Raw genomic sequence first — 22,075 nt, 5'->3', positions numbered from 1 at the left:
ATAAGATTCAGTTTGGACTTTTTATCTCCAATTAAAGTATATTGCGTTCGTTTGGACAAATATGATTTTAAAATGTTGTATATTGGACCACGCAGACCATATCTATAACACTTTTGCAGTAAAATCTTGTGATCGACAGTATCAAAAGCTTTCTTTAAGTCTAGAAAGGTGCATTTGGTTTTTTCACTGTTGTTGTGGAGATTTGATCTTATTTCCTCTATTAAGGTTGCAAAGGCATCAACTGTGCTCTTCCCGTGTCTGAAGCCAAATTGTGAATCTGAGAGAATTTTGAAAACGTTTAGGTAGTTTTGAATTCGATCAAATATAATCCGCTCAAAGACTTTCCCTATAATTGGTAGCAACGAGATGGGCCTGAAATTTGATGGGTCATCTTTATTTCCATTTTTGAAGAACGGTATAACTTTTGCTATTTTCAAACTCTCTGGGTATTGTCCAAGTTCTATGCATCTGTTAAACAAGAGTTGTAAGGAGCTGTTAAACAGTCAGAAACTTTTTTAATGAAAAAATAGTTCAAGTTATAGCAATCAAGACTAAATTTGTTTTTACAGTTGTTGATAGCGTACATTACGTCATTTGCAGATATCCATTTTAGAAACATTTTTTGACTCTGGTTTTCTATCGTAACGGCACTTCTTATTAAAAATTCTGCATTCAATTTTTCCCAATGTTTGCGAAGAATTCGTTAAACTCATCTACTTTATTTTGCGAGCAGACAACTTTAGAGGACTCTGAATTGCCGGCTAAAGATCTGTAAAGCTCAAAAAAAGATTTTTTGTTTTTTACCGAATCGGTTTTAAGTAGATTTTGATAAAAAGTTTGTTTTTTAGATCTGATGAGAGATTTAAGGTTTTTACAAGTTTTTTGAAAATTTTCGTGAATTTGTGGACTTCCAGTTGTATCTGCCAGTTTCTTAAGACTACGTTTTTTCTTCGCTAAGTTTTTAGCCTCATTATCAATACAATTTTTGTTCTTTTTTTGTGTACGATATTTTTCAGGAAGGTGACTGTTTAATGCTTCTGTGAGCAATTCGTGAAGTTTTTTGAAGGCTTTGTCAATTGGTAAGAGTTCTAAACTACTTCTGTGGACCTCAAATTGATACCTGAGATCCTTTTCGAGTCTTTCTTTTGTAATCGGATTATCTAGGTTATGCCAATTGCGGCTTTTTAGAGCTTTAAAAAACTTTTCTGGACTGCCATCGAGGTCAAAGGAACCTTCTACCGTGTGATGATCTGTTATGCTGGTTGATTTAACTTTTGTTGCTATAAAAAAGTTAGAAAATATTGCGTCAATGAGCGTACCTCTGCCATTTGATACCCTCGTTGGGTCGTTATTGCTTGATATACTGAGACCGTTTCCGGCTAAAAGTTTTCGGCATTTTTGCTGTTTACTAATAAATTAACATTAAAATCCCCACAAAGTACTTGTTTTGTTTCTGGGTCAACCATTAGGCTGTCGAGATATCTTTCAACCGTCAAGAAATTGGCTTCATTAGTGCAATTTGGTGGCATGTAAATACATGAGAACCAGATTTCTTCTTTTATGGTTTTGGTGGCGACTGTTAGTAGTTGAACGGAATTCGTTTCTAATTTTTTAACTATCTGACAATTTATGTTATTTTTCAAGAAGAATGCAACACCTCCACCTCTTTTTTTACGATTGCTGGATATAATTGTTTGATAACCATTCAAAGATAAACAGTTATTTTTATAGCTAGGGTTTAACCAAGTCTCAGTAAGGCAAATTACTTCAGGTTTCTGAGACATGCTATTAATGTAAACTTCAAACTCGTCTAGGTTCTTAGATACGGATCGAATGTTTTGAAGAACAAATTGGAACTGTACGGGATTACAGATTCTTTTATTTGTCATTGTTGACGTAGAGACACTTTTCGTTATCGATTCCCTGCCATTTCAGTCTGGTTTTTTTTCTTGTATAAAACTATCAATTATTTTGATATAACAGTGCTTAATTGTTTTTTTTTATTTGTTGCTTGCGGAAATCACCAGCAACAAATCAAAACATTCTGTTTCATTGCTCTTCTGCGCCCTGTCTTCATGGTTGCGTAAATCACAACCGACAGGCCGCCGCCTGCGGAAATCACAGGCAGAGGGCTGAAACAATTTTTAAAGATTTTTAGTTGAAACTGAGGTTATCTTATACATATATAAGCTGAATTTATGAAATCTAAAAAAAAAAACTTAAGAATTGAGCAAAAAAGGTTTAAAAAACATGATCAAAACGTTACGCACCTAAAGCTGGCGATAAGTTTCTACCCTAAATCTTGAGTTGTGCTCATATTATACACATTAAAGAAACCAAACAAAAATAATTGAGTTATGTTTTAGCTTTTTATTACAGTTACTGAGTTTGTGAGATGTCGTTTGTTCTATTTCTTTTGAATATTAAGTCGTTTGTATGCAGGTGAGTTGATAACATCGTCAGTAGAAGATATTTCGAAATGTTTTCTTCGTTTTATAGCATTGATTGAGTCCAAATCTTCTATCTAGTTAATTTTAACGAATTTTGCCTTTTCTCTACCATTTTCGACTAAAACCGAGACTGCACAGTTGTGTGTTGCAGTAATCATGTTTCCTTTGTTTGCTTCGTTTTTGATCTGAGCTTCATATTCTGGTAGGGGCTCGTTTAGATAGATGAATTTGTTGTTTATCCTGTTTTTTGTTTTTCTCAGTCGTTTTCTTTTTTCATAGACACTTTGTTTGTCTGCAAAATAAATAAATTTGCATATTACTGTTGGCAGTTGAAACTCATTTCCGGAATTGGGAATAATTAGACACGCTTTGATACTGTCCTCAGTAATTTCGACCCCCAAGAATTTCTCAAAAAATTTTAAAGTTTCGTGCGTTACATTACAAACTTATCGAGCATCGAAGGGCGGATTAACGATTAGTAACGAGTCCTTTCGCGTGTATCTCTCTTGCGCTCTTAGGCGATCATTAATATTTTTTTGCTTTGCATTTAGTTCCCTAATTTCTTCGTCTTGTGAGTTATTTTTTGCTTTCAAGAGTTCGATTTCTTTTTTCAATACACTTACTTCTGTGTCTTGAATAGTACTCACGACAACCTCTGAAGCTATGGGTTTGGTTGTTGATGATGATGTGGCCTCCATCTCCATTGCCGAGTGATAACAATAGAAAAAAAAATTAATAAAGTAAAAAGCAAATTAAATCAAAGATAACACTCAAATTGGAATCTTGTGCGATAAGACTGCAACAGCAAAGAAAGATTGTTCTTTTCAAGTGAACATTTAGAGTTTTAAAGTTTTCTCACAACGGTTCACTCAAAGTCAACCGACTACTCTTCGCGAGATTTTATTCTTCTGTCGATTTTGTTCTTCTGTTTAATTTTAATCATACATGAGTCTCTTTGGAATGTAAAAGTTTTACTTCAAGAATAAAATCAAGAAAAACTCTTCGCTCATTCATGTTCTGATGATACTGGAAAATGGAACAACATTTTAATTGATATTCTGCAAAATGATTAAAAAATTCGAATTCTATAAACAGTTGGAAAATTTAAGTGAATTTTAACAAACATAATATTTAAAAGTAAAGCAAAAAAATTAACAAAACATCGATATCCTAAACTATAATGTCTAACGCCTGAAAGACTCTTTTGTTCAATCTCAAGCCTCTTAATGAATTCGTTTTTAACTGTTTGTCTCTATAATATTGTTAGGAAGCTTAAGACCATCATTCTGGTCAATGTTCAAAAAATCGAGTAATTTTGTCGAGGTTTTTTCACCACAAACCTGGCCTGGTCGGTGATATTGTAATTAGGTGAAGAAGTTCCTTCAAAGGCTCATCAACAAAAACATGAATTCGAACCCCGATTCTGGTCTCAATATAGTTTACTTTTATCAACAGTATTTTCTGTTAAACAACAATAATACAATATGAGCTTACAAGAATAGGTTTGCTATTAAAAGTCTATACATTAAAATTTTACTTAGGTAAGTGTTTTATACACAAAATAGAATAAAGTAAAAATGATCTTATTTCTGATCCTGAATAAAGTTTTAAATAAGGTCTTAAAAAACTACAAAAATTTCATATTAACTAATTGAATGTTGAGATTTCAGTCAGAGAATAATTACAGTTCATTTAATGATTTGAAGCTATCAGTCACCAAAAGCTGTATGCATTGACTAAATAAGCTGCTTTTATGATTGTAAAAGCGTGATCTATCCTTTCCAATTCGGCTAGGAATAGTCATGTTTATTGTAGAACGGTAACTTACCGGAATTACTTGATTTTTTAAGTAGGCATTATGGATGGTTCCGAAGGATTTTCGCTATCGTACATTAGTGTTTGTAATCATAAATACAAGACAGTTTGGTGCTACATAGCAATTAGGGTGCCAAAATGTGCTTGGATTTGGTAACTCAAGTATCGGTTCGACGCACTTTTACTGAGTTGTCATTGTTTTGGCTCAAATCATGTTGTGGTATACGTATTAAGCGAAACTTGTGCCTGGGGAAACGGTACAGATTGAATTTAATTATCCAATGGGCTTCCCTTGTGATAGAAAAATTCAAAATCTTACAAAAATCCTGCACGCTATCTTGCAAGAGAATACATTCTTCTTGCAAGATTCTTGGAAGTTTTGAATCCAACTTGCGAGATTCCTGGAAGATTTTGAATCTATATTTTGTTCATTATCTGACTGCATCGGGCAAATGGTCGAGCTGAGAATGAACGTTAAGCACAAGAAAGTAATACAATTTCGGAAAATCATCTCAAGTCAATTTCAAAAAGCCGACTTTAGTAAATTTAAGTTTAAAAAGAAGTACTTGGATGAATCGAGATGTATTTAGTTGATTGTGTGAAAAGAGAATTCAAATTCAACCTCTTGCAAGAAACTTGCAACATTCTTGCAATATTTTACATTAAAAAGGTATTTAGGAAAACATTCAATAGGAGTCAGCTCTGATGATCGAAATTTCTGTAAAAGTTACTTCATTTGGTTTGCAATTAGTTTTAGCAACCAAAACACTCAACAAAAATTTCAAGATTTTAAAAACCTGCAAGGTTTTTTCAAGATTCTTGCAAAATTTTAAATCTGGACCACAAATTTTTTCCGCGGATTTCAGTTTGTAGCTTGTTTAATGAACAACAATTTGCTTCAAAGTTGATTTCAAAAACTTCAGTACCCTAATTTCTTTTTTGGCTGGATTGATATCTTGCAAGATTATTTCAAGATTCTTGCAAGAACCTGGCAAGTTTTGAATCATCTTGCAAAATTATTGCAAGATTTGATGCCTCTCATCACAAGGGTTAATACTGGAATGTTGAAATTAGCCAAATAGTGCTGCCTATGTCGAAGTAGAGGAATCAATACATTTTCATCGTACAGTCGTCAAGAAGTTCATTGAATGCGCAAAAGTTATTTTGGATTTTTGAGCAGTTCCCAGCAAACCTTAAGTATTTAGCACCCTCCGTCAGAAAAAAAAGCTATGTCTACTGTTTGCTCCTATAACTATTTATTTGAAGAAGAATATAAGACCGATATATCATTATGCGTAGTTGAAAAACAATTATAGCGACATCACTTATCACAACAAAGACTTGCCTTTTTCATCTCTACATTAGCATTAGAACAATAATAAAAAGCGAAACTAGAAACAATAATTATGCTTGGAAGAATTTTCATATGAAACATACTTGCTTAAAAATTTATCGAGAAAAAATGATTTTGTTGTTAAGGATATCAGAGGAATAATTGAAATGATACCATGAAAATGGTAACAGTACTGTTTGAAGAGAACACCATTCTCCACGACTTTTGGAAGATATTTCAATCTAATTCTTGCAAGAGCTTGACAGATAGATGGTTATCTTGCGAGTTTGTTGCAGTTGAGCTCCATTCTAATTGGTCTGCTTAATTAATATTTTTCCAGTCACGTGGCCTGTTCTTTCAGTCACGGCAAAAACTTACCGAAAACTCGTTTTTTTTATCATATAAAAACCAAATTTGACAGAATGTTTTTTTTTTTCAGATTTTAACTCAGCAACCTCATATATCATAGTTAAGAAAACCTAGATCCAAATTCGATGTTTTTTAATGCGACACGGTAAAAATCTATGTCGTAGCGCAAGTTTTCTGAGCTCTCTTTTGGCTACATTCTCATAAAATTTATTTTTTCAAACAATATTATCCGGGATTTTGCCTGATTTATCTATTAGTATAACGTTTTATTATAATTGAATATAGTTCCGTTCCAACTTTTTTATGCAACAACTGACTTATCAGTATGTATTTTTTGGTATAAAATATCCTTTTTCTAAAAGGCTGACAAAACTTCTTATCAACATTGTATTGTAACTGCACGCAAATCTGCTTAAATTAATCTCATTACGACGCAGAGGTATACCCAAATCGTCACGGGTAGATATGCCCGATGCTTTTATCTCGTGTTCGTTTTTACTATGTTAATACATTGAAAGTGGAACAATATTGCGGAAAATAGCTACTTTAGCAGAAACCGGCGAATTGGAAGGGAAATTTGAATCCCGTGTTCACAAGAGTGTCCTAATCCTAGCCGCGAAATAAAAGTACAAACTATATAACCTATTTTTTGCACGGATCTGCTCCATTTATGTATCGATTTTTCGCACGGAATGTTGCTTGGCTTCGCATATAATCCGCAATTAAGCCTAACTTAATTACTACTTATTTAATTAAGCCTAACTTATTACAACTAGTAGTACTTTATTACTACTTTATTACTACTTATAGTACTTTATTACTACTTAATACTACTTATTAAAATTAGCCAGTCCCACATTGATATACAAAGCCTTCGATGTGCCAGGGAATTTTCGTAAAAAAAAATCAGTTTTTGTGGTTGCAAGATAATTTTCTATGGACAAGCGAATTGTGAGCCTGAAAGCAAATTTTCAACAGAGATTGGAGCTGTAAATAATAGTAACTCGGACAATTAACAGACTTTGTTATGATTCAGTGTTGACGACTGTCGTGGTCGATAACACGGGTCAAAGAATTCAATAAGTTGAATTTTAAATTAAATTTTGAACTGAAAATATACAAAAATTAGCTTGTATTTATAGTGGTTATCTATGCGAAAATATACAGAGAAAATTTAGATTAGCTAAAAATATTTTACATGATTGGCATGTGAATAGATCTTAACTCCGAATCCCGGAGGTGATATTCTATTTTCATCAACATTTCATGAGAATCATATATGGCTTGGGTGCAATCGAGTTCATTAGTTGGAGGTTGGTGTATGTTAGAATCAGGTTTCTGTTGGTGGGAGAATTTACTTCTGACATATGATTGATAGGTCAATAAGATAATGATAGCGCCAAAACAAAATTAGAATTGAGTTTAGTTTTGTCACTTATCGACACAGCAATAAAGTTCGTCAGGTAAGTTCTTCTTTCGTTCTTTGAAACTTTAATAAAACTTCTAAGTTTCTTGATGTTTCATTGAAACCATCACATCCTCCCTCCTTTTTTAAGCAAGTTTGTGGGTATAGGTTCTCCAAATCTGCCAGGTTGTTTTCTGTTCCTGGTTGATGTTCGTGAAGGTTCTGAGGTTTCGGGTTGTTGGTGCTTTGCAGATGATGTGGCTGCAGAAGCTTCATCTTGATGTGAAGGTCCCAAATCTGTGTTCTGAGGTTGTAGTTCTGATTGAGATATGGTCTCCTCCACTGCTGGTTCAGTTTTCACATTGTCCTCGTGTAGTCTCGCAATTTGGTTGTCGCTCACTAGAATAGTCCGTGCTGAGTTTTCAGGCTGTATGAAAGATGTGTTCAGGCCCTTCCTGATGATGAAGGTAGCAGGAACTGTATTTTTCTTTTCATTGGCCTTAAATAGAATGGGTTCGCACAAGTCGAAATCTGCTATTGCTGGTAGTCTCACTCTGCGTCCCAACAGGAGTTCAACTGGAGTTTTGCTCCTCGTCTTTGAAGTGTTGCGATGTGTCATCAGTGCCCTTTGCAGGAATGCTCCAAGTGACACATTAAGGTTTGGACTCCACACTTGAAGTGCCCGCTTCACTGTCTGAACTTCTCTTTCATCTAGTCATTAGCTCTTGGATGATAAACGAGTGATTCCATTTTCTTAATTCCCAGTGATTCACACCATTGTTTAAAATCACCACTTACAAATTCAGGACCATTATCAGATACTAAAGTTTTCGGTATTCCGAATCTTGCAAAGATTTGACTAAGATGTATTTTAACTGTTTCTGATGTTCTATTTCCCACGGGAAGGCTTCTATCCAGCCAGAACCCGCGTCAACAATTACTAATATATTGCCTTGGTCCTTAACATAACCCCAGTCCATGTGGAGCCGTTCCCAAACGTCGGCTTCTGGCCACGTAGAGACTGTTTTTCCCAGGCTAGGCCTGTTCAATTGACAATTCTTACATTTACTAACAAAGTGTTGAACGTCTTGGGTAATGCCAGGCCACCAAGCTATCATTCTGACTGATGCCTCAGTTGCATTCTTTCCGGGATGTGTCTCATGCGCTTTTGCCAAAACCAAGTGTCGTAGTTTGGGTGGAATGAAAGGAACAACACCTCTGAAGATGATTCCATAATGTAAAATAAGTGCATCTTTCTGTTGTTCGAACCCTTTTTCCGCTTCTGAACATTGTTTCCAATTGCCGCTTTTGATTCGTTTCATTATGTCCTGGAAGAGTCTGTTTGTTCCAAGTTCAGTTTTGGTTTCTGCTTGGGTCACCAAATCACTCTGAGCGAAGTAGATGTTATTGGTTGCGAAGCACACTCGATCGTTGTCGGATTCGTCTTCGTCAAAATCCATTCTGCTCAAAGCATCTGCATGGGGTATCTGCTCCCCTGGTGTGTACTTCAACTAATAGTCGAAGCCCATTAGAGCTATTGCCCATCTTGTGATTCTCGCTGACGCTGTCTTCGGGATCTCCTCGTCTGGTGCAAAGAGATATTTGAGTGGTTTGTGGTCAGTCTAGGGTAAATCGTCTTCCAAGAAGGAATTGCTTCAATCTTGTGACCACAAAGACAATTGCCAGTGCTTCCCGCTCTATGTTCGAGTAGTTTTGCTCCGCTGGAGTCAATTTTCTCGATACATATATGACTGGATGTCCTTCTTGCGAAAGAACCCCGCCAACGACTTTTTCAGAAGCGTCAGTAGTAACTGTTGCTTCTTTTTGTAGACTATACGGCTGTACTAGTGGGTTAGCACATAATTCATTTTTTATGTCTTCAAAGGCTTTTTGTTGCATTTTGCCCAATGAGAAATCGCTATTTCTCATGTTATTTAAGGGTAGCATTTTTGTTGCAAAATCAGGAATCATTCTTCCGTAAAAATTAGCTAGCCCAACAAACGATTCGAGTTGTTTATTGTTAGTTGGTGCTTTTGCATTTTTTATTTTTTCAACATGTTTGGGATCTGGTGCTATTCCCTCCTTTGAAATGGAGTATCCCAAAAAGCTAACGCTATCTGCTGGTTTTGAGTTAGATTTTTTCTCATTAATAGTAAAATTTTTCTCACGTAGTTGACTCTTGACTGCAAGCATTCTCTTGTCAAACTGCTCCTTGGTAGTTCCATACACCAATACATCGTCTTGAAAGATCACAAAACCTTTCATTCCTTTGAGTGTTGATTCGATGCAATTCTGGAAGATTGAAGAAGAGTGTTTCAATCCCTGAGGTAGTCGGCACATCTTGAACAGTCACTGAGATGTGTTGATTGTGCATGTATCTTTTGCTTCTTCGTCAAGTTCAATTTGATAGTAGGCATCTGAGAGGTCAATTTTGCCAAAGTATGAGGCGCCATGTAGGTTATGGAAGATCGTTTCCTTGTCTGGTATTGGGTAGTCCTCATCCATGACCTTGCCATTGATGTGCACTTTCAAGTCCACGCAAAGTCTCAGTTCTCCACTCTTCTTTCTCTGCCACACCACTGGAGATGCATTAGTGACTCCTCCTGGCTGTACCGGTTCAAGGATGCTTTGTCTGACCATTTGTTCCAGCTTCTCTGTGACCTTGTCTTGAAGAGGTAGAGGTATTTTTCTGGCTTTGCAGAACATTGGCTGTGTTCCTGGTATCAACTTCACATGAGCTTTGTAACCCTCCACAGCAGGTAGGTGCTCGGCTGTGATGTTGTTCACACTGTGCTTGGGTAGAAGGTCTCTACCAAGTAGTCCAAATTCTTTATCAGACTGCACAGCTGCAAGTTGTTTTTGAGTGAGCCTGCTTCCGTTCCACTCAACGTCACAAGTAAGTGATCCCAGAAGCGTTAATTGATGACCATCACAAGCTTCGAGATGTCTTATCTTACCATCCAACTGAGGTTTACCAAGCTCAGTTCATATTTTTGATGATATCACTGTGCTATCTGCACCTGTGTCTACCTGCATTTTTACTTTGCAGTTATTTATTGAGATGTATTCCCATGTCACAGACATGCTAAAGATTTGTTCTTTAGTATAAAACATTCCCATCTCCGATGCTGGAGATGCTTGCTCTGAAGAAACATTTTCTTCTTCGCAAAAATTATTCTGTTTATTGTACCTGAATTTGGTTGGGGTTTGTTTCTACACATTTTTGAGAAGTGTCCCACCTTTTCACAGGTGTTGCATTTCTTACTTAGCGCTGGACAAGGTCTACTAGAGTGTGGCTTACCTCCACACCTAGTGCACATGTTGCTGTTTCTATTAGCCGTAATTTTTTCATTTGGTTTTCGAAAGGTCTTTTTGAAGTTGAACCCAACTTCTTCTTTCACCGTAAAGGGCTTATTACCTGATGAAGAACTTGCAAAAGCCATTGCTTGACTTCTGAACGGTAAGCTCTCGGTCATTTCAGTAACCGACATTGCTGGTTTTGCTTTAATACCGTCTAGTAGTCTAAGTTTTGCTTCAGGGTCCCTCAATCCTGAGATAAACTTTATTTTTACCAACTGCTCTTCGGGGTTGGCCGCTGTTTTCAATTTTTCGAAGTCACAATAGCGTGCTTCCTCTCTAAGACGTGCTAGGAAGTCGTCGTCTGACTCCCCTACACCTTGGATTAAGGACAGAAATTTAGCCCTTTCTGCCGTTACTACTCTCTCTTTAGGAGAAATATAATTTTGAATCGCCAATCTGATGTCTTTATACGGTGTGTCTATCAAATTCCTAGGACTCATTAAGCTCCTAAGTTTAATAATTGCATCTTGCCCGCACATACTAAGAAAGAGATTGGTTACCTCTGGGTCCTGTACAGTACCATCGGTGCTGACCTTGTCCTCTTTCTTCTCTGCGCGACATTTCGCCACAAAAGACATAATCCACGCAGTAGCTGATTCTGCATTCTGTAGATCCAAAATTTGTCTGTCTGTAGCTGGTCTGGACACCATTGTCGTGGTCGATAACACGGGTCAAAGAATTCAATAAGTTGAATTTTAAATTAATTTTTGAACTGAAAATATACAAAAATTAGCTTGTATTTATAGTGGTTATCTATGCGAAAATATACAGAGAAAATTTAGATTAGCTAAAAATATTTTACATGATTGGCATGTGAATAGATCTTAACTCCGAATCCCGGAGGTGATATTCTATTTTCATCAACATTTCATGAGAATCATATATGGCTTGGGTACAATCGAGTTCATTAGTTGGAGGTCGGTGGATGTTAGAATCAGGTTTCTGTTGGTGGGAGAATTTACTTCTGACATATGATTGATAGGTCAATAAGATAATGATAGCGCCAAAACAAAATTAGAATTGAGTTTAGTTTTTTAGCCATTACTTATCGACACAGCAATAAAGTTCGTCAGGTAAGTTCTTCTTTCGTTCTTTGAAACTTTAATAAAACTTCTAAGTTTCTTGATGTTTCATTGAAACCATCACACGACGAATGTGTTTCAGAAACTAATTGCATCTTGGGGAACCTCGGGAATACGAGAATAGTAGACTTTGGTCATCATAATGAACATTATATGGGCGAAATGAAGGACTGCGTCGGATCTTCTCGGCAAAACAACATCGTTATAGCTGTTTTTGAAAACCCTTATAAAGTTGACCCACCCCTTGACTGCTACTCATACAACAGTTACACCAAAATCAAACTGGTATACGACCCAGGATTCATGACATGTTTCTATAAAGGTATGTGGGTACATTTATTTTGCTAAGAAACATTGGATGTCCACAAATTGTTGGTCACCGATTTTGAGAAAGGATAAAAATCCATCTGTAATTTTTGGAGATGTGTGAGAGTTGAACTCTAAAATCCCTCATTTGCAAGAGGCCATGATATAACATTACATTCAATCTTTATAAGTTTTGTTGTCTCTGTATGGGAGAAATCAAAGTTACAAAATGTTATAAAATAGCAATCAACAGAACAAACTTCTGAGAACTCTTCAGGCACGTTTCTTAGAAAATTTTATTTGAAGCCAAACCTTAATTTCGTTGCTATATTCAAACATCTATTCAAAATTTTTAAATCAGTCCTTTAGTTGTTCAAATGGGTCATATGAGAAGTTATTGAAATTGTTATTTGTTTTTTTTTGTTTTTAACCTTATGGAGAAAATGATTAACTCTCTTATCGATTCAGATATTTCAGATATTAAAACGTACGCAATCGTCGTTATGTTTGGTCTGAGGAAAATGACAAAAGAGCTTACTTTTGTATTCGTAACCAAACTCCATGAATGACGATCAGAGAAAAAAATCTTCATTAATGTTCAACAGTTCAGTGACTTTATGATTTTTAGAACTAAATAGGAAGTTCATATTTCTGATACTTTTGTTTGTCAAAGAGCTGAAGTCGAAATTATTAAAAATTTGCTGAAAAATTCTGGCAACTTTTTCTAATAACCTGAAAAAGAAAATACCAAATTTTTAATACATATAAAACCGCTGATAACGACAAAACCGAACAATTCAAAGCTTTATTGAAACGAAACAAAGAGAAAATGTTGTCAAAATTTTTGTCACTTGTTTAGTTTTCTGGACTCAAGCTACTCTGTGGTTTTCAATTATCCATTTTTGCGGGTTTTAACTACTATTGCTGTGTTTTGAAACAAATAAACAGTGATTCTGAATCAAAAAAAGAATAAAAAAAACTTAAAAACTTATCAAATTGTGTTTAACTGAAAAGAACTTAAATTTCCTTGCTAAAAATTCATTTTTTTTCGCGTTTTCCTCACCAATGCCCCAGTCACTTAAAGTGTCGTGAATTTCTTGGTGAAGTTACGATAAGTTTTTTATTTACTACCAAAAAGTTCACCCGGGTCGAGAAAAAATGGGAAAAATATGTAAGATAAGAGGTGAAAAGTTAGTTTTTTTTCACCGCAAATTTCGTACATAATTTTGCGGTGAAATGCGGTGAATGCGGTGAAATTATGTAAGTTCACCGCTAGAGTAAGCGGTGATCTTACAAAAATTCACCTCAATTCACCGCTAAAATATGTAATTTCACCACCCATACAAGGGTTCGAACCTCGCACCTCCTGCATGCCATCCACTTCTTCTTCCACTACGCCATCTCTCACTAACTTCTAATAGTTTTCTTTTGAATATAAATCAAATTCATTCTACTTTCTGTGAAACATGCGCGGTGAATTTTTGTAAGATTTGTGATTTTTAACGGTGAAATTTCATATTTTAGCGGTGAAATGTGGTGATTTTTTGTAAGTTCACCGCTTACTCTAGTGGTGAAATTACATAATTTCACCGCTTAGAAAAAGTGCCAAAAATGTAAGATTAAGGGGTAGTTTTAGTGGCAGGTTAAATCTAACAATTCGTCCCTTACTCCCCATTAATTTCACCGCATTTTTGGTGATCTCACACAAATTTAACAATTTTTTCCAAGCGGTGAATTTATGTAAGTTCACCACTAAGTTGAGCGGTGAATTTTTGTAATTTCACCGCATTCACCGCTTATCTTACATAGTTTGGACATTTTTTTTCGAAGCGGTGAATTCATGTAATTTCACTGCTAAATTCAGCGGAGAAATTATTTAATTTCACCGCTACCAGGCGATAAATGTTTTTTTTTCACCGCATTCACCGCCTGATTTATGTAATTTCACTGCATTCACCGCTTATCTTATAAAAATTTCTGCATTCACCGTTTATCTTACATAACTTTCTGTTGAATGGCGGTGACACCTCGACCCGGGCAATCATTGTCTTCCCAGATCTGACAAAACAGCCGTAAAATATGCCAGGATCTTGCAAGATAACCCTGGATTTTGCAAAACTCCGGTAGGATTGGCGTCCGAGCAGTTTTTACCCAAAATAGCAAATCACGAGTTGTCATGAAGCACGTTACTACTAATCTATTCTTTTTTGCCCCCAAGTTTAGCGTGCGTATAAATTTCTTGCCTCGCATTTATACATGCTTTTTCTCATAGTAACGTGCTATATGTCGAAACAGAATAGATCCAGATTTTCTTTCAATAACAACAGATGCATAAAATTTACGCAATACCTAACCAAAAAAAATTGATCGCGCATCAAAATTAATGTGATGATGTTCAGAATATTTTCTCTTTTTTTTTTCAGGTAAAAACTGCCCTGAATCTGACTACGCTCCGGAAGTTCCGGGTGCCTGGGTGAAAGGCATTCGTTCCTCCTCAGTGGGTAAGAAAATATGGAAAAAGACAAAAACTGTTTCTCCTTTTTGTTCAAATATTGGGGATCTACAAGTGATCATTAGGATCTTTTCCGTTTGTGCCGTACCCCCCCCCCCAGTACGTTATGCGCCCCCCGTTACAGAGCACGTGCCATTACATAGTAAAACATTATATAAACACAAGGCACGTGCGTCTGGGGGGCGCAAACAAAATGCGCCCACTAAGCTGGGGGGGCACAAACGGAAAAGATCCGATCATTATAATTGTTACATAACCGCACAGAGACATGCCTAAACTATCACGGGCAAACTTGAAAGTGTATTCTACAAAAACAGAGAGACAAAATCTCAAGATCGTTGGTAAGCACTTCTTTCTAGCCTTTCCAACATTGATAAAAAACATAACACTTTGCGGTGATATAACGTGCCTTTATTTTCATATTAAGGGAAACAATGAGGCTTGGTAATGTGTGTTCGCAAATAATGTTCCGACCCCGCTCATCCACATTTTTCAATAATTCTCTACCAAATGAGGAAGAGATAAAAATATTTTAAAAATTCACGTATCGTTCAAAAAGCCACTAGATCGCCGGTCGAAGTTTTGGCGAAACATTAATGTGAGATTTGCGGTGCATAGCGTTGAAAAAAAAATTCATCGCAAAGCGCCCGCATTTTTTAGCGATGAATGCGTTGAAAGCGTTGAAAATGTTGTAAGGTTTGCGGTTTTTAGCGGTGATTTTTTTAGCACTGAAATTTTTATTCTCTTGAAGCGGTGAAAAAAATTTTACCGCTAAAATTTGCAAATCTTACAAAAAATAACCGCAAAAAAATTTGGTGTGATTTTTACCGGTGAATTGGTGTAAGAATTGCGGTTTTTAGCTGTGAACGCGGTGAAAGCAGTAAAAATAAAAGTTTCACCGCTAAAAACCTCAAATCTTACGAAAATTGACCGCAAAAACACTTGCTGTGATTTTTACCGGTGAATTGACCTAATTTTCGCGGTTTTTAGCGGTGTTTTTTTTTAATACGTTTTAACCGCATTCGTCGCTAAAAACGGCAATTCTTTAATTTTTAAGCTATTTTAAGCGAAAAATAGGTTTTTCCCATTTTTTCAATTGGTTGTAACCATTGACTTTAAACTGAAATCATTTCTTCATTAAAATTACTCATCTGCAAAAAGCTATTCAGACCCTTCATTACCAAATATTAGTCGTACGACCGCAAAAAGAACAACAAATACAGAATAAATTGAAAAAAGCAACAAAATTATGCAAGGGAACGGTTTAACAGATCTTAAAAACATAAGTTGTTCAATAAAAACGACAAGCAGGCTCGGTAATGTGCGTTCGCAAATTAAGTTCCGACCCCGCTCATCTACTTTTTTCACTTAATTGTCTACCAAATGAGGAAGAGATAAAAAAATTAACTTATCAACATATCGTTCAACAAACTACTGAATGAATAAAACAATCTACTCTAGAGGGCCTATGAGACCCGTGGCTACCATAATATGACTACCTGAAAAGACGCAATAAAAATCAAATAGTTACAAATATTAATTAAGACCAAAACTCCGTCCATTTTTCGAAAATCACTAATAACCAAATCAAAATGGCATCAGATAAAATTTATACTAAGAAGATTAACCGGTACTTTTTGGATCAAAATATGGGACTTTTCCTCAATGCGACTTGGCAACAAGTCGACTAGAAATGAGCAAAAGCGGCATTACTTTATTAAAACAACTTTTTTTTAAAAAGAATTAAATTCGACCTGATAAGAAACATTAGGCATCAAATGAAATCTTGGGGAGAGTATTTTATACCTCAATAGAGAGCGACCGAGGCCTTTCATTATCCAGGATATGTCATACGGCTACAAAAAGAACGACAAATACACGCAAAAACTACAAATTTGCACGAAAAATTATGCACGAAAACGATGTCCCCCCAATCAATAAAACATTCAGCTGATCACTAAAGACAAAAAACCTTTGTTTGCATTTTTTGCAGGTGACAACATTTGTAATTCAAATGATGCCCATTATTGTGACACTGTGAAAAGAAAACAAAAACCTACAAAAAATGGGCAAATTTGCAAAATTAATGAAAATTGGTTTTATAAAAACTGGTTGTTCCAAGAAGAAAGAGTATTTGAGGAAAAAAACCGTTATAAAGAGCGATGTGTAAAAGGATGTGAATTGTAGATAGAGATGCTTAGCTAAAATTTAACAGAAACATAAATTGGCAGATCTCAAAAATCTCTTTTTTTATTGAAAACAAATATTTTATAAATTCATAGCCTACAAAAGCTTTCGACTTAAAGAGTAGACAGTCTGTCTTGCAACTACTCGGAAAACTAATTGTGACTGTTATTAATGAGACTGAATTAGATGACTATAAAATAACATTAAATAAAAGCTGAACAAATAAGTTCCACAAACAACTTTACAAAACCACAGTTTTGAAACCATTAATATTGTTAGATACAAACCGCGAGAATATAACATCTTCATTTGCGTCTCCTTTGATCATCATAAGATCTTTTTGTAAAACGACGGTCACAAATTGACAGCAAAAAGACCCACAAAAAATGAAAAGTATCTATGTTTCGCAAAATTCTTCTGAAATTGTCTAAGCCCTGAAGAGATCAGTCAAAACGTTTAAACAACAGAGTTTATTGTCTGATTCAACAAATCATTAAAAAAGAGCTCTAAATAATGCGAAGGTACTTAAATGATACAACATTGTAAAATAGAAAAAAAACGCAAAGCAGAACAAAAAGGGATAAGTTGAAGAATACTATTACTCTGTTTCCAGAAATTCAATTCGAAAGTCAAAACAACCATTAGTTTTTTACCGATATCAGTTATTGTAGTTCAATTGTTTATCTATAGTTGGCCGCTGAGAACTTTAATTACACAATATTTAACATATGACAACCAAAATTAACAACAAAGAAAGGGCAAAAATAAAATTCTCTACCAATTTCTGCCAGAGAACGGTGTCGCAGCTGTTCAAATCATAAGTAATGAAATCAAAAATTATGTTCAATTTCAAAAGTTGTTAGGTTTTTTCCGTTAGATTCTCAAATAATATGACAGTTTACAAAAGAAACAAAAACAACAGCAAAAATTGGCTATTATGCACAAAAATCAGAAATATTTGTATAAAAAATTGTAGTACCAAAATCAAGAAAACCTTCGGTTAAAACAATTCGGCCGCAAAAAAGTTTTTATTCTATAGGGAGGAAACGTTGACCTGTACTTACTGAGAATAAGCAAAAACTTGACTAAAATAATATAAAAAATTGAGAAGTTCAAAAAATCACAGAAATTTCCTTAAAACAAATACATTCAACAACATAAGAGACATTAGGTGACAATCGAATGGATTGAAAAAGTTCACTTGCACCTCCTGAGGAAGAAATTTAGATCTTTGAGTGGTTAAACTTAATGTGCCAGAAGAATAACAATTGAAGGCAAAAGACAAGAATTCAGTTAAATTTTACTAAAACTCTTCCTCAAAGCCATAAAAACCCTTCGGTTCTCTGAAAACAAACTGTATCTACATTCGGCCTCAAATTTACGTAAATTGGAGCTGTCATTAACGGAGCGGTGATTAAAATATATTCTCAGTATTAAACATTAGAAAAACAAAAGCAAAATATTTTGAAAAAAGGCAGCATCAATATAAAAACCAAAAAGTCTCTGATTCTAAGAGTCCTTGATATTATCGAACCTCTCTCTGATTTTTTCGCGCGCCCAACAAACCGACCAAGTGTTCCAAATATCTGCTAATTAGACCAATTGTTGAGTGGAATTCTTCAAATATTGAAAAAAAAAGATGCATTTTGTATAATTATCGTGTTCAATCTGCAAAAAACGGCAAAGTTTTAATTCCAGAAGACTTTCATACGGCGTTTAATTGTCACTGGCGCTCTTTTTGAGATTAGGGAGTTTGTGTTATGGTTTCTAGGTCACTAAGTCTGGCAAACTTTAACAAAATGGTCCAAAAAAGAAATTTTTGTGCTATTTTTGATGAAAAAAGGTTTGAATTTTGAAAATTTTATTTCAAATTTTAGCCAAAAAAACTTCAATCAAACAATTCAGCAACGCTCTTCTATCTCTGACGGCAACAACAACACTCTGCCGTTAAATATTTTGGCTTATTTTGAATTATATTAGCGCGAAATTGTACCAAATTTTAGCAAAAATTACTGAAAATGTGAACAAAAACAGTCGAATGTTCACAAAACTTTAAACCTCGACAATTCCCTGTAAAACACGAAAATGGAAAAAATCTTTTTAATTCCGTATTCTACGCTGGACAGGCTTTTTAATGATACCGCTCACAATTCTCTACAATGAATATATCGGTCGGCCAAAATTGACTGAACAAAAAAAACCCAGTTGAGTATATAGTTCCTCCCTCCCCACTAAAGTGGGGGTCGGAACAAAAAAAATTCAGTTGAGCAATTTTCTAACACGGAGTATTTTTCCCATTCCAGTTGTCAAAAACGTGATAACTTGACAAGAAAGAGATAGGAACCTCAAAAATGTGCAATTATATAAAAAATGCAACGTTTTTATAAAGAAAACTCGTAGTACCAAAGTCACGAAGCCGCTAGTTACTGTATTTGCTGAGATTATGCAACATGTTGACAGAAGTAAGATGAAAAGTGTCAAACATTATGAAATCACAAACATTTTCTTAAGACAAATATTTTGACTTTCTTAAGAGACATTAGAAAACAACTGAAAGCCTTCACTGGTTCATTAATGCGTACTAAAGAAGCAAATTGGACCACTGAATAGTAAAACTGCAGTGTTTAGAAAGAGAAAAAAATTAAAGACAAAACACAAAAATTCAATTAGAACTTACTATAACAATGTCAAAGCCTTAAAACCCTTTTCTTTGAGAAAAAAATATATTTTCAGTGGTCCTTGTTTTCACATAAAGTGGATCTGTCATAAAATAAGTCTTGATTTGAATGAATGTTTTGACTGTAATTAACATAATAAACAATAAACGAAAAACATCTTTCGAAAAAAGAAACAGGCGCTCTACAACAAAATTAGAAAAATATTTGATTGCAAGAACCCATGATGAGATCAAAACTAGCCCTGATGTAGCAAGCGTCCAACAAAAACGACTAGTTGGTCCAAATGTCCGCAACATTGATTAATAATTAAGTGAAATATTTCAATATATCAATAACAAATGATGCATTTTCGATGACTATAGAGATAAAATTGCGAATAACCGGCAACATTTTATTTTCAGAAGACTCTTATAGGAAGCGAAAATGCAATTAACTTTTTTTAGAGTTAACCGAGATTATGTACGCCCTTTTCAATTCACCATTTGCGGCGAGTTTAAACAAGATGGGCTATAAAGCATATTTTGTGCCGTTTTTTTGATGAAAAATGTCAGAATTTTTAAAACTTTTTAAAACTTTCTAGGCAAAAAATTCGAACCGAGCTATTCCTAAACCCTCTCATGTTTAATTGTAAAACCAATATCACTAGAGTTAAAAATTTTAACGTATTTTATTAAAATTTAGGAAAAGTTGGTAAAAATAGGCAAAAATAGGCAACTGTGAAAAAAATGTGAATAAAATTAACAAAAATTTAAACCTCAATTACTCCCTACAAAAAACGAAATTAAAAAAATCTGCTTCATTCCAAATTTAGCTCTGGATAGGCTTGCTATTGATACCACTCAAAACTCTCTACGACGAATTTATCGGTCGGCCAAAATCGACTGAACAAAAAATACCCAACTGAGTATATAGTTCATCCCCTCCCCCCCACTAAAAAGAGTCGGAACTATAATTAGAATTATTTGGTATTCTAAACATGGAATTCCATCACTAATCAGGTCATAAAGAATGTTGAAACGCGGAGAAAGCTCTCATATAAAATAGTTTTTCTCAATTTTAAACAGCATTGTTGATTGAATCAAATTTTTATTGAAAAATTTAACTCATTATGTTGATAAATAAAAAAAAAATGACAAAGAATTGTTGTAATGGCCATTATAACTTTAAAAAATATACAGATGGACCAAATTAATCGATTACAGTTTTTATGGATGCCCTTTATTTGGATCTCCATGGATTTTAAAATCAATGTTTTTTGAGGAAAAGTTTATTATCAAACTGCAATTGATGATGAAAACTTAATTAGCATGAAGAGAAGAACTAAAATTATTCTGAAACATTTCTGGGCAAAAAATGTATTACTAACTATTTCTTACTACTTATCTGGAATTGTTTACCAAATTCTTTTTTCCTTTTTTGCCTTATTAGCATGTTGTATAAATTTATTGTGAAAAAATAGCATCGTTACTTGTGTGGATTATATATATATATATATATATATATATATATATATATATATAAAAGTAGTAAGAGAATCTGCCATTTTCTTGTAGGGGGGGGGGTCAGACCCGCCCCTACAAGAATTTTTACCACCCAAAAATTGATTTTCCACCCAAATTTTTCATTTCTACCTAGTTACAGATACTGTTATTTGTATTTTAAGGAGAATTTCATGATGGCTTTCATATTTTGGGAAAGTTTTGTAACATCTCTTATTCCGCATGACTCCGAATTATGCTGTAAGGGTTTTGCTGTGTGGTAATAACAATGGTGTTAGCACGATGTCTATTGGTGATAAAAGTGTTTTTGGTGAAAGCATTGAGGGAAAGAAATGAGTCCTGTTTTTGATATTTGAAGCCCATTTTAAATACCTCCTTTTGTTTCTTGAATGGGCTCGAATTCAATTTTTTTGTATACAAATCTGTAACACTCCAGTGGAAAGGGTTTGCTGTCGATTCTATCGAAGTAACTTTGTTTTCTGAGGTGGAAGTCGACAACCATTAAAACATAGACGTTCGCTTTCGCAGTGTGAACGGCGAGGTCTTTGTCGTAGCCAGGTTGGAGAATGAGCACCCGGAGTTCATTGAGTGCTTGATAGACGTTGAATCTGTCCTGATAGATGAAGATGAGCTTCTAGAAGATCTCATCCTCTGTTTGGTTGCTGCAGTGCATACCAAATACAATGGAGCAACCCCCTGATTTTTTTTATTTCAATGACTCCCATTTTTGTATTCCCTTTTTTATTTTTTTTCCCTTTTTTTCTATTCCTCCTTTTTTATTCACCTTTATTTTTGTATTCCCTTTTTGTATTTTTGTATTCCATCTTCTTATTTTTGTATTCCGTCTTTCATTACATCATATATTTTGATGGTATACAATTTCATTCCATTATACATAATTATTGCTACGAGGTGCTCAACTGTTAGTCAGGTATGTTGTTCTCTTATATCTCTTTGCTCTACAAAAACTTCAGTGATAAACTTTTTTTCTTTGTATATCTTTAAACTCTCCTTTCCGAAATAGATTCACTAATCAAAAATTAACAAAGAAAAAGTTGTTTCAATTGTCATCAGAATCT

The 22,075-nt window shown here is 34.7% G+C and overlaps 1 protein-coding gene across 1 annotated transcript; it reads left to right on the top strand.

Annotated features, from left to right (window-relative positions):
• Window positions 1-11,515: 11,515 nt before the first annotated feature.
• Window positions 11,516-21,696, top strand: LOC142350485 (uncharacterized). The gene is made up of 4 exons (XM_075402336.1): window positions 11,516-11,805; window positions 11,897-12,136; window positions 14,544-14,621; window positions 21,551-21,696. The coding sequence occupies exons 2-4, from the start codon at window positions 11,968-11,970 to the stop codon at window positions 21,694-21,696; spliced, it is 393 nt and encodes a 130-aa protein (XP_075258451.1). The 5' UTR covers window positions 11,516-11,805; window positions 11,897-11,967.
• The last annotated feature ends 379 nt before the right edge of the window (window positions 21,697-22,075 follow it).

This window comes from Convolutriloba macropyga, chromosome 12, assembly GCF_964194025.1.
Source record: "Convolutriloba macropyga chromosome 12, txConMacr16.3, whole genome shotgun sequence".
In the NCBI taxonomy this organism is placed as follows: domain Eukaryota; kingdom Metazoa; phylum Xenacoelomorpha; order Acoela; family Convolutidae; genus Convolutriloba; species Convolutriloba macropyga.
Note: the sequence above shows the minus strand (reverse complement) of the source record. Positions and strands in the feature narration are given on the sequence as shown.